The sequence below is a fragment of the Dendrobates tinctorius genome, unplaced genomic scaffold (genome assembly GCF_039654945.1).
Source record: "Dendrobates tinctorius isolate UK_male_01 unplaced genomic scaffold, ASM3965494v1 ptg000377l, whole genome shotgun sequence".
Classification (NCBI taxonomy): domain Eukaryota; kingdom Metazoa; phylum Chordata; class Amphibia; order Anura; family Dendrobatidae; genus Dendrobates; species Dendrobates tinctorius.
In genome coordinates this window covers 2,851,625-2,865,485 of record NW_027362043.1, presented here as the reverse complement: position 1 = coordinate 2,865,485, position 13,861 = coordinate 2,851,625, and the positions used below count along the sequence as shown (strand labels likewise).

Genomic DNA, 13,861 nt, shown 5'->3' with positions numbered 1-13,861 from the left:
GATTTTACAGAAGACCTGTGGTGGTTTTATCTGCGGATTATTCTGCGGTTTATCATCTCTACAATGGAGGAGATGGTAAACCGCAGCGGAATCTGCAGAAAAGAAGTGACATGTCAATTCTTTCTGCGGATTGGAAACCACAGCAAAAAACGTGCGGAAAATTCCGCAGCATCTGCACTGCGGTTTTCATTTTCCATAGGTTATAATGGTACTGTACAACGCAGCAGATTCTGCTGCGGATCCGCAGGGCCAAATCCGCTGCGGATCCGCAGCAGAATCCGCAGCGTGTGCACATACCCTAAGAGGTGATTTTAGCATCTGCGTTATAGCAACAACATTCAGATCTGCGGTTCCACTAAGCACAATGCAGTGAGAAATCTGCCCCAGAGTTATGTGAATTATAGTCTTAAAGTTAAAGATGTGACATTTACTTTATATTTTATGAAAAAAAAAATCCAGTTTTAAAATGACATCTGTGTGCTCAGATAACTTTGACTTTGGTTTCAGACCTTAATTAGCCTGTTATGGCAGTTATCAGGAACAGTGGAGGTCAAGGTAAGGTCCTGAAGACCAAGCAAAATGTCAGTAAGGGCTGCTCATAGGATTGCTACAGAGGCTAATCAGAACCTCTGCTTGACGGCAAAAGACCTTCAGAAAGGAAAGAATTAGCAGACTTTGGAGTTACTTTGTTCTACTGTTCAAAGACACCTGCACAAATATGGCCTTCATAGAAGAGTCATCAGAAGTTTGCAAAATAACATTTTTTTATTTTCACAAGGGTGACAAGAGAAAATGGACCATAAAAGCACATTTTGGTGGTAAAAATGTAGTTATTCTTTCTTCACTGCCCAATGGTGTAACATACTGTGACACACCTGTGGTGTCAATATGATCACTGCACCCCTGGATGAATTAATTGAGAGGTGTAGTTTGTAAAATGAGGTCACTTATTATAGGTGAACAGCCCGCCGCTGCCCGGGCATAGTATCTAACTGTGGTTAGTTATAACAAATTATAATTATCCTCCATCCCATCATACATATCCACCATCCCATAGGCCCGTGCCCATATACCCATCATACATATCCACCATCCCATAGGCCCGTGCCCATATACCCATCATACATATTCTCCATCCCATAGTCCCATGCCCATATTCCCATCATACATATCCGCCATCCCATAGTCGAGTGACCATATACCCATCACACATTCTCCATCCCATGGTCCTGTGCCCATATACCCATCATACATATCCGCCATCCCATAGTCCCGTGCCCATATACCCGTCATACATATCCGCCATCCCATAGTCCCGTGCCCATATACCCGTCATACATATCCGCCATCCCTTAGTCCAGTGCCCATATACCAATCACACATCCTCCATCCCATAGTCCCGTGCCCATATACCCATTATGACATAATCATCACCATGGCAACCGTTATGACATAAACGTCCCCATTGCAACCGATGATGAATCAGCGTCGCCATGGCAACCATTGTGACATAATAAAGGGTGGGGCTTGATGCGCACACACTTTTTCCCCATTATGTAGCTAGGGGCAAAATTGGTGATTTGGAACGTGCGGGGTCAAAATTTCGCCTCACAACATAGCTTAGAACACTCTCGGGGTCCAGATGTGTGACTGTGCCAAATTTTGTGGCTGTAGCTGCGACGGTGCTGATGCCTGTCCCGGACACACACACACACCCACACACACACACTCTTGAGCTTTATATATTAGATGTATAATGACCCCAAACACACCTCCAGGCTGTGTAAGGGCTATTTGACCAAGAAGGAGAGTAGAGTGATGGGGTGCTACGCCAGATGTCCTGGCCTCCACAGTCACCAGACCTGAACCCAATCGAGATGGTTTGGGGTGAGTTGGACCGCAGAGTGAAGGCAAAAGGGCCAACAAGTGCTAAGCATCTCTGGGAACTCCTTCAAGACTGTTGGAAGACCATTTCCGGTGACTACCTCTTGAAGCTCATCAAGAGAATGCCAAGAGTGCGCAAAGCAGTAATCAAAGCAAAAGGTGGCTACTTTGAAGAACCTAGAATATAAGACATACAGTATTTTCAGTTTCACACTTTTTTGTTAGTTATATAATTTCACATGTGTTAATTCATAGTTTTGATGCCTTCAGAGTGAATCTACAATTTTCATAGTCATGAAAATAAAGAAAAAACTGTTTGAATGAGAAGGCATGTTCAAACTTTTGGTCTGTACTGTGTGTGTGTGTGTGTGTGTATGTATGTGTGTATGTGTATATATATATATACACTCACTGGCCACTTTATTAGGTACACCATGCTAGTAAGGGGTTGGACCCCCTTTTGCCTTCAGAACTGCCTCAATTCTTCGTGGCAGAGATTCAACAAGGTGCTGGAAGCATTCCTCAGAGATTTTGGACCATATTGACATGATGGCATCACACAGTTGGCGCAGATTTGTCGGCTGCACATCCCTGATGCGAATCTCCCGTTCCACCACATCCCAAAGATGCTCTATTGGATTGAGATCTGGTGACTGAGGAGGCCATTTGAGTACAGTAAACTCATTGTCATGTTCAAGAAACCAATCTGAGATGATTCGAGCTTTATGACATGGCGCATTATCCTGCTGAAAGTAGCCATCAGATGTTGGGTACATTGTGGTCATAAAGGGATGGACATGGTCAGCAACAATACTCAGGTAGGCTGTGGCGTTGCAACGATGCTCAATTGGTACCAAGGGGCCCAAAGAGTGCCCAGAAAAAATTCCCCACACCATGACACCACCACCACCAGCCTGAACCGTTGATACAAGGCAGGATGGATCCATGCTTTCATGTTGTTTACGCCAAATTCTGACCCTACCATCCGAATGTCGCAGCAGAAATCGAGACTCATCAGACCAGGCAACGTTTTTCCAATCTTCTACTGTCCAATTTCGATGAGCTTGTGCAAATTGTAGCCTCAGTTTCCTGTTCTTAGCTGAGAGGAGTGGTACCCAGTGTGGTCTTCTGCTGCTGTAGCCCATCTGCCTCAAAGTTCGACGCACTGTGCGTTCAGAGATGCTCTTCTGCCTACCTTGGTTGTAACGGGTGGCAATTTGAGTCACTGTTGCCTTTCTATCAGCTCAAACCAGTCTGCCCATTCTCCTCTGACCTCTGGCATCAACATGGCATTTCCGGCCACAGAACTGCCGCTCACTGGATTTTTTTTCTTTTTCGGACCATTCTCTGTAAACCCTAGAGATGGTTGTGCGTGAAAATCCCAGTAGATCAGCAGTTTCTGAAATTCTCAGACCAGCCCTTCTGGCACCAACAATCATGCCACGTTCAAAGGCACTCAAATCACCTTTCTTCCCCATACTGATGCTCGGTTTGAACTGCAGGAGATTGTCTTGACTGTCTACATGCCTAAATGCACTGAGTTGCCGCCATGTGATTGGCTGATTAGAAATTAAGTCTTAACACACAGTTGGACAGGTGTACCTAATAAAGTGGCCAGTGAGTGTGTGTATATATATATATATATATATATATATATATATATATATATATATATATATATATATATATACACACACACTAGATGGTGGCCCGATTCTAACGCATCGGGTATTCTAGTTAAAGGAAAAATTTAAAAAAAAAAAAGGTTATTCTCACCTTCCGACGGCCCCCGATCTCCTCTCCACGCTCCCGGCATCTTCCGGTCCCAGTAACGCTTAGCACGAAGGACCGGCGATGACGTCACTCTCGCGAGAGCGCGTGGTGAGAGGAGGGAAAGAGTCCCGGGGCCGTCGGAAGGTGAGTATATCACTATTTTTCTCTTAGCCACGACAGCACCCACTGAGAGAGGTGATCCGCCCCTAGGAACAGGAAACCTACAGAGAGATAAATGGGGCGGTCCCCCTCGCTCCCTCAGTTTGGTTTCCTGTTCCTAGAAGGAACCCACAGAGAAGAGGATTCCTGGCCTGGTAGCCACCCGCGGCATTATATGAGCAACTGGGGCGCCAGAGCTGGAAGCAGCGACGGGGGATCCAAAATAGGGACTCCCCCCTCATCTGGTACTGCAAGTGAGGCCTTGGCGAAGGGTGCCTGGCTCACCCAGGGGTGCATTGGAGCAGTTTTCCCTAGCATGGGATACTGCATTACTGAGCTTGGCACAGCGTCGGGGAACCCCCCCAGGAGATGGCGAGGCCAGGGAGGGAAGTGGAAGCCCTGAGCTTGCGCAGGACGCATGAGGTGCCGGGAGCGCTGAAGGGGAGAATTGACATACCTGGTGAGCAGCGGTATGTCGCACCGGTAATGCAGGGGCAGCGGTCGTGAGACTCGCGGCGGCCAGAGAAGGTGAGCAGGCTGGCGCCATTGTAACAGAGACCAGGCGGCCCGGAAGTGCAGGGAGAACTTCCGGGGCAGATCAAACATCGCAGTAGCTCGGGAGGAGACCGCGCATGCGCAGAGGGGAAAGAAAGAAAGAAAAAAAAAATTAAAAAAAGAGGAGGAAGTATGAAGGGAAGGAAACCGGGAGGCTGCATAAAAGCACCGGCCAGAGGTATACCGGTGCGCAGCCATGTCGGCAGTAAACGACCCGGTTTCGCTCCAAGAAGTGCAGCCAGGGGAATCCCCATATGGCGGTACTAAGAAAAGTGGAAGCACGAGAAGTGAGAGCACTAGAAGAAGCAGCAGCTCCAGGAGGGATAATAGTGGACGCTCTAGGCAGAGTGAACCCTTGGAGAAAAAGCGTAAGAAGCCATCTCGCGCCTCGCCTCAGCCTGAGTCTCGGACCCCGCAGCCGGTATTAAGCTGACGAAATTCACAGGTGAGTGTTTTGGAGTCAAGCTCTTAGCTGATGGCGTCCTATTTTTGTCTGTATACCCTTAGGCCAAGAGAACGGATAAAGCTAAAAACAGGGAATGTGCTTTATGCTCCCAACCCCTCCCGGATAGTCACCCTAAGAGGTTATGTCAGACCTGTATTGAGCAAACCTTACGGGAGGAGGCCTTGGGTAGTAAGGAGGATATCCGTACAATAATCAGAGAAGAACTGCGAGCCTTAGGCGCTTCCAGTAGTCAAGGAAGGCAGACCTCCATTAGAGAGATATTGCCACTTGTGTCTAGGTCTCAGAGGCTGGGGAGTTGGACTCAGATCCCAGGAATACCCAACCTCAGAAGAGGAAGAGCAGGCTTGCTTCCCCACAGACAGTGTGAATAATTTGGTCAAATCTGTGCGGAATACCATGGGGCTATTCGATATTAAGGAGCCCAAAACCCCGCAGGAAATAATGTTCCTGGGTATCTCCCAGAAGAAGGTCAGAGCCTTCCCAGTGGTGACAGCAATTAAAGAGCTGGTAAAAAAGGAGTGGGAGAAGTAGGGGGGGCAAAGAACCTTCATCCCCTTAGCTTCCAAACAGAAATATCAGTTTGATGATTTGGCGTCCTGGTCGAGAGCCCCCAAGGTTGATGCGGCAGTGGCCTCCACCTCCCGCAGATCCTCCTTACCAGTGGAGGACGCAGGAACATTATCTGACCTGTTAGACCGCAAGGCGGATACTTTCCTCAAATGGTCTTGGGAAGTATGCACAGGGGCCTTCAAACCGGCTATAGCGGCCACGTGCACGGCAAGGTCCATGGTAATATGGCTAGATGAATTGGAGGAGAAAATAAAAAGTGGAGCACCCAGAGATAGGCTCCATTCCGCTATTCCCCTGATTAAGGGTGCAGCCGCCGCCTTATCTGACGCCTCAGCTGACTCCCTCCGTCTATCTGCCAGAGCGGCAGGATTATCCAATGCAGCCCGGCGGGCCTTGTGGTTGAAGGGGTGGCGAGGCGATGTGCAGACAAAAACTAAACTCTGCGTTATGCCCTGTCAGAGTAAGTACCTGTTTGGCACACAGTTGGACGAGATCCTGACAAAAGCGGGTGAGAGGAAAAAGGGATTCCCTAACCCATACATTCCCTTCAACAGGAGAGCCTTCAGGAAGCCTCCATTTGGTAAAAAGGATTTCAAACCCCAGGACTGCCTGGGCAATAAAGATCCCAAGCAGAGAGGCAGTCTATTTGGAAAACGCCCCTTCAGATCAGGGGACAGGTTCCGGTAGCGATAAATCACCAGTAGGTGGCAGGCCACTAAGATAAAGCCACCAATGGGAAAAAATAACATCCAATTCTTGGGCCATTAATATTATATCATCACGCCTAAGACTAGAATTTGTTCGGTACCCACCGAACTCCTTCCTATTGACTTCCCTGAAGTCCCCAACGCAACAGGAAGCCTTGGAAATAGTGATAGCGGGGCTCTTGTCTAAGCACGTACTAATAGAAGTGCCAAAAGATGAATGGGGAATGGGATTTTATTCCCCCCTCTTTCTAGTCTCTAAACCGGATGGTTCATTTAGAACAATAATCTAAAGAAGCTTAATACATTTCTGAGGCTAAAGGACACCTTAATAGTCCCATACTTGGACGACCTGCTCATAGTAGGGAATTCGGTTTCCCAATGCAAGAGTAGGATAGCTGATATTATCTCATCCCTGCAGACACTAGGCTGGCTGATCAACTGGGAAAAGTCCAGACTACAACTGGTAACCTGTCAGACGTTCCTGGGCCTTCAAATATACTCTGTAAGTCAAAAATGCTTTCTGCCTGAAGCAAAAATCCAGGCTATAATTAACAAGGTACAGATGGCGGGTGATAAGAACACAATGTCCTTGAGAGAAAGCATGTCCTTGTTGGGGTTCCTAATATCATGCATTCCGGTGGTGCAGTGGGCCCAATTCCACTCCAGAAAATTGCAATGGGCCGTGTTGCGAGAAGCAGATAAGCTGCAGGGGCGGTTAGATGGGAGAATGTCCCTATCACCAGAAGTAATCAGCTCCTTGGAGTGGTGGTTGAACCCAAATCTATCAGGAGGGGTTCCATGGTGGATTGTACCCTCTAGAATAGTCACCACGGACGCTAGCCCCTTGGGGTGGGGGGCCCATCTAGAGGAGGATATGGTGCAGGGTTAGTGGTCTGAACTCAAAGCGGGAAATTCGTCTAATATGAAGGAACTAAAAGCGATATATCATGCTATGTCTAAATTTCTCCCACAGCTAAGAGTTACCCACATGAGAATCCAAACAGACAACACAACCTCAGTGGCATACATAAACCCCCAAGGAGGTACGCGATCAGGACCGCTAAGGTCTATCGCAGAAAGAATTCTAGAGATGGCCGAAACACATCTCCACTTCTTGTCTGCTATCCACATCAGGGGAGTGGACAATTCCAGGGCGGACTATCTCAGCTGCCAGACTTTGCATCAAGGAGAGTGGGTCCTCAGCCGGCACATCTTCGAGATGATTGCGGCCAGATGGGGCAGACTAGACATTGATCTGTTCGCGACAAGAGCCAACAGACGTGTACAAAGGTTCGCTTCGCTATACAGAGCGGACAGTCCAGACGTGCTCGATGCCCTCCAAGCACCCTGGACATTCCGACAGGCCTATGCCTTTCGTCTGATGGTACTGTTGCCAACAGTGATCAGGAAAATAAGGGAGGAAGGGGCGAAGGTCATCTTAATAGCCCCGTTTTGGCCCAAGAGGCTGTGGTTTTCATGGTTGAGAGCGATGTCGATAACCGATCCATGGATACTCCCACTCCATCGGGACCTCCTGTCACCATCCCCAAGTCAAATCCCTGCACCTAGCGGCATGGAATTTGAAACGGAGTTATTAAAATTGAGGGGATTCTCGAATAATCTCATTAGAACTCTACTACGGAGTAGGAAAGAATCCACAACAAAAATTTACATGAAGGTGTGGAAAAATTTTTTAGCTTTTCACCCTGCAAAATTTTCCAGCGACGTACCCATTAGAGCTATTCTAGAATTCCTACAAAAGGGCCGAGAGTTGAGACTCTCAGTTAACATCCTAAAGGTCCACGTGTCGGCTCTAGGGGCCTTATATAACCACAATGTGGCAGGAAATAAATGGGTGGCCAGGTTTATTTCGGCTTGTCAATGAGCGAATCCAGTCCACATCCCTCACCTGCCAACGTGGAACCTTAGCTTGGTCCTAGACGCCTTCACTTACCCCCCCCCCCCCATTCGAGCCTATGCATCAAGCATCAATAAAATGCCTTTCATTGAAGACTGCTCTACTAGTAGCTCTAGTCTTGGCAAGAAGAGTAGGTGATCTCCAAGCCCTGTCGATAGATCCCCCATTCCTGTCAGTAAGCCAGGACAGACTAGTATTAAAGACAGACCCATCTTATCTTCCCAAACGCGCTACTAATTTTCATAGATCTCAACAAGTCTGTCTCCCATCCTTCTATGAGAATCTGGGAACGCCAGAGGAGGTGAGATTCCACACATTAGATGTGAAAAGAGCAGTCCTAGCCTACCTAGATAGAACCAGTCCCTGGAGGCAGAGTAGGGCTCTTTTTGTCTCCTTCCAGGGTAACAAGAAGGGGTCTAGAGTTAAGAGAAGCACGCTGTCCAGGTGGATCAGAGATGCGATCACGATGGCGTATTCAGCAAAAGGAGAAGACCCGCCACAGGGTATAAAAGCACAATCTATCCGAGCCATATCATCCTCCTGGGCAGAGAGGGCGGACGTCCCAATTGAGCTAATATGTAAGGCCTCTTTCACACTTCAGTTTTTTACAATCAGTCACAATCCGCCAGGTTTTAAAAAAAAAAAAAAAAACGGATCCGCAATTTTCTTTTGAGGATCCGTTTTTTTCCCCATTGACTTTCATTACAGGCTGATTGTGACGGATTTCCGTCCGATGCATCCGTTTTTTTTGCGGATCCGCCAAAAGTTCCTGTCCGTCACCATCCTCAAAGATTTCAAAACGGAGCTTGCAACGTTTTTTTTCTGTGGCGGATCCTCCAGACACTCATTTAACCCGACATTCTTTCCGGCACCTCTCTCTCTCGCTCTCTCTTTGTATAATTAGGTGTAGATGTGAATCACTGACCTAGCAAATTGACTAAAACATGTATGGCGGTTCCTCCTTGGTTCTCTGTAATCCAAATTGAGGGAGCGAGGGGGACTGCCCCATTTATCTCTGTAGGTTTCCTGTTCCTAGGGGCGGATCCCCTCCGTCAGTGGGTGCTGTCGTGGACTCTACAAAAGAGTATTACCGGTAAGTAATCCGTTTTTTTTTTTCCTATTTTTTACAGGTTTATGGTACTCAGGGCCTGGAGGAGAGTCTCCTCCGGACCCTGGGTACCATCCGCACATTGAGTGCTGCGCCGGTCATCTCCCGGCTGCGTCGCCACTGACCTCCGTGTGGCAGGAGATGAACCGCGGCAACCGTCAAGAGATCAGCGGCTAGCTCTGCGGATCTCCCGATGGTAGGGGTGGCGTGTGTCGTTCGAATGCCGTGCCCGGACTGGGCCTGTCGCTGATTGGTCGCGGCCGGATGGGCGCGACCAATCAGCGACGCGGGATTTCGGTTATAGACAGAATTAGACTATTATATTGTGTGTGTATATATGTGTGTAAAATATATAGCATTTATTTTGAATTGAGCAAAAGAGAAGAAAGAAATTTGATTTTTTTTTTAAATTTTTTTGAATAGTTTAAAACTTTTTTTTTTTTTTTTTTTTTTTTTACCTTTTACATGCTTTTATAGTCTCCATAGGAGACTTGAACCTGCGATCTTCCGATTGCTTGTGCTACACATAGCAGGGCTTCAGCTGTCGTGTCAGAAAAAGATGCAGGTTCAGAGCTACAGCCCACATCAAACGGGGAGACACGATATGATATATAGATGCATACTGTTGTGAAGGGTGGATCAACCATGCTTTGGGGATGTGTTGCAGCCAATGGCACAGGGAACATTTCAAAGGGTTAGGATTATGATCCTAAACACTCTTCAAATTCCACAATAAACTGCCTCAAAGGGGAAAGCTGACTGTTTTACACTGTCCCTCGAAAACGCTGCGAAAACGTTTAAAAATCTTGTACATGACGCACCCCATGCATTCCTATGGCATTCCGCACATGCTGTGCTAATGCTGCGCTTTTTTCCGTGGCGGAATCGCATCGCGGAAAAAATCGCAGCATGATCATTCTTTTGTGCGGAATCGCAAAGAATTGCCCCAATTCCGCACCCATAGGAATGCATGAGAATCGCTTACTTCCCGCATGTGGCTATGCCCACCATGTGGCAAGTTAAGCGTCTCATGTGCGGTTGGTACCCACGGTGTGGAGGAGAGGAGACTGTTCTCCAGGCCCTGGGAACCATACCCCTTTAAAAAAAAAAAATCGGGGTATATTTACCTTTCGACGTCCCGCGCTGCCATCCCGGGCCTCAGTGTTCCCAGTAATGCCTTGCGGCAAGGACCTGTGATGACGTAGTCTCGCGTGACTCTAGCGGTCTCGCAAGATCGCTATAGTAACACGAGACCAACGTCATCACAGGTCTCGTAAGGCATCGCTGGGAACGCTGAGGCCCGGGATGGCAGCGCGCGACGTCGGAAGGTAAATATACCCCGATTTTTTTAATTTTTTTAATCATTTTTAACATTTTATATTTTAATATTGAGGCCGCATAGGCGGCCTCAATAGTAAAAAGCTGGTCATACTTGTCAAACACTATGTTTGACGAGTGTGACCAACCTGTCAATCACTTTCCAAGCGATGCTTCAAATCGCTTGGAAAGTGCTTGAGAAAATCGCGGCAAAATCGCGCGGGGAAAAAAAAACGCGCGATTTCTGGGAAGGAGTCCGGTTTCCATTGTGCGTTTTAAAACGCTACGTGGGCCCATAGCCTAAATGATGTTTTGTACTAAACTTTTGGCTTCCATACCTGTATTCATAAGCTACAAGTTTTGATTGTGCCTGAAAAACAGCGTCCCCTACATGACAAATTTGCTTATAAATGTTTAATTTTTGAATTAATATAATTTTAACATGGATCACTCCTAGAACTAGATCCATTCTATTTGATGGCTATATATAATTCATGCTTATGTTGTTGAACTTGCCTGAAGGCCCAGTGAGAGCTACTCAATGGTAGAACTAAGAAATATTTCTGATGTGTCATTGAGACATAATGTGCCCTAATATTCAATGTGGTGTGCACCTATTTTGAGAGGTTATTTATTAAGGGATAAGACATCCCGAACCTTATAAATGTAAAATACGTCTTGTGTCATTGTGACATTGCTGCCTTTAACATCAGATTGGGAGTGTATCCTCTTGTGAGGTGATTTATTAAGGAATATTATACCCCTGATATATTCAAATCTCTTATGTCATTGAGACATGGTTTGTTCTAACATCTGATGGGAAATACTCTCCAGTGGGGTGACCTAATAAGGGCTATAATGCTCCCATTTTTATACATGTAAGAAATATCTCTCATGTGTCTTAGTTTGACGTTTGAGTGTACTCTAGTGGGAGGTTGTCTATTTAAGGGCATAATGTCTCCAATCGAATACCTGTGAAAATTATTTGTGTGTCACTGAGACATGATCTACTCTAACATTTGATTTGGAGTGTGTTTTCTTGGGAGGTGATCTATAGATATAGTTTTTGTGATCACCCCAAGATGGGATCGGAGGTATTGTACACATAATATATATTAATAAATGGTCATTTGACTAAAATACTTTACCCAATCTCTAGAGGCATATTTGTTATTAATACATTACATCTGCAGTAGGTTCAACACTTGGATAAAGCACTTGGCACTTTATGGGTGACGGTGATGGCTTGGTGAGGGATTTCCTTATAGGGTCAGACAAGGTCAGCCGACGTTGAGCGGGGGGCGCCATAATGCTTCCCTCCTAGGGTGCCAACCTCCGCTGCCAGGTTGGGAGACGGAGTATTGTGGATCTGTTCCCCTAGACTATTTTCTACTTGTGATAATTTTGTACCTGATCTTTGAACCTATCAGGCACCCGTGTCTGACCTGCTCACCATTTTTATTATGTTTGTTTCAATAACGTTTTATGAAAGTATTAATAAAAGTTATATTTTAGGTCTATTTTTGGCGGAAGGTTTTCTTGATTTGATTTACCAGACCTTTTTATTTACCTGGCTTAGTCCTGATGTGTAATGCATAGTGGTCGCTCTCTGCTCTCCTGATGTAAATGCAGAGGTCTTCCACTTCAACTCTTAACCTAATTGTTTCCATAACATGGTGCAATTGTCCCATAGAAGCATTGGTTCTAGAAGAAGCAGCCCTGTAATGATGCACCACCATCAGAGCTGCAGCTGTACAGCCTCTTTCCACCGCTCAGCCTTGTGGATGGGATAATTGATGTTGAGAATGGCTAAAGAGGGACCCTTCTGTTACACTGCACTTGATGGAGGAGAAAGTGATCAGCCCAGTTCATCAGCTTCCTCCACTTGCAAATGCTGCACGCAGAAAATCTGTTTTTCTATTGAAGGAGGCTGATGGATAGGGCTCTTCATGCTGTGCCACCAGCAGCCATTGTATGGACTGGAGAGCTGTGCATCCGGTGAGGAGCGCTGCACTAACAAGTGTAGGAGGGGAACATGTAATACTTGATATAACTGCTACAGAATTATTTCCCTAGCACATCTGATAAAATAAAGGAGAATTGTCCAAGCCTTCTAAATTTGCAGAGCCGCTGTTCTTTTACAAGACAAGGCGCTTACTGTTATATATGGCTTGGTTTGTCCAGGATTTTGTAGCGTTGCATTTTGTTCCTTTAGGGGTAAATGTTAATATGGTAGTCTTTTTTTCAATCAGTGCCTGGTCCTTGTGATCCAGAAGACTTACTAGATGGAGTCGTTTTTGGTGCAAAGTATTTGGGATCTACTCAGCTACAGTGTGAGAGACATCCGATGGCCAGCACACGTATGCGACAAGCACAAGAGGCAGTGAACAGGGTGAAGGTAAGAATAATGCAGTAATGCAGGCACAGAAAAAAAGAAAGTAACAAATACACAATTCCTTCCATGTTTCTTATGTTTGTGTATTTTTTTTTCTGTTTTACTCTTTAGGCACCAGATGGAGAATCTCAGCCTATGACAGAAGTGGACGTTATGGTGTCAACACAGCGTATCAAAGTCCTGACAGCAGACACTCAGGTGAGAACTTATGTAATATAAAGGGAAGTCGTCACCAGGTTTTCCCTATATTAATTAGAATTCGTCACCTTTGAGTCCTCTTGAACACCACTCCAGCAACCTGTTTATAAAAGACCAGCTAACCCACATGTCTAAGAAAATGCCTTTTATAATACCCTTGTGTTGTGCGTTATTTGTCAGGTTTGATAGATGTTATTGGCACCTCTTTTATCCCAGTTATCACCTGCTTTGATTATGATGTCTGATATCTTCTACGTCATCCACACAGTCTGTTCCACTTGTCCAGGCACTGTTCTTTACTGTGCAGGTGCAATAGTTTAAAAAGACTAAGTGACTTCAGTCAAGGCAGGAGAGCTGGCAATTACTAGGACTGTGCTCAGCGCCTCCCCTGTTCTATCAGGCCGTGCCAAATGGCATATGTCACGGGAGGATTATAATAGACATTTACAGGATGTATTGCCTGACAGCATCATCAGGAGGTTGTCTTTCAGATCCTTGATAGGGACAGGAACACACAGGAGGTTGAAAGCCCCCTCCCTCCATCAGTGGGGTAAGGAATTTTTTATTGGGGGGTGCAGTTAGATTTTTTTTTTTTTTCAAAAGCTTAAAAAACAAAGATATGAGAGCTAGTGTTGAGCACAAGTGCTTGCTACATGACTTTGCATTGAGTGCTCAGATATGCATGGAGTATCGCAAATCCCCTGCATGTGTTGTTTTTTGGGTGTCTAACAGCCACAAAAAATGTGGGGCAGGGACTCAAGCATATCACTCAAACACCCGCGATATTTGATGCAAACTGGTCTAGCGAGCA

General features: G+C 46.1%; 1 protein-coding gene across 1 annotated transcript in view; it reads left to right on the top strand.

Moving 5' to 3' along the window:
• Positions 1-13,861, top strand: part of APBA3 (amyloid beta precursor protein binding family A member 3) — a 73,278-nt gene that overhangs the window by 5,293 nt on the left and 54,124 nt on the right. Inside the window, exons 3-4 of the mRNA XM_073563026.1 lie at positions 12,710-12,855; positions 12,964-13,050. Of these exons, the coding sequence (XP_073419127.1) occupies positions 12,710-12,855; positions 12,964-13,050 (233 nt within the window). The remainder of the gene's footprint in view (positions 1-12,709; positions 12,856-12,963; positions 13,051-13,861) is intronic.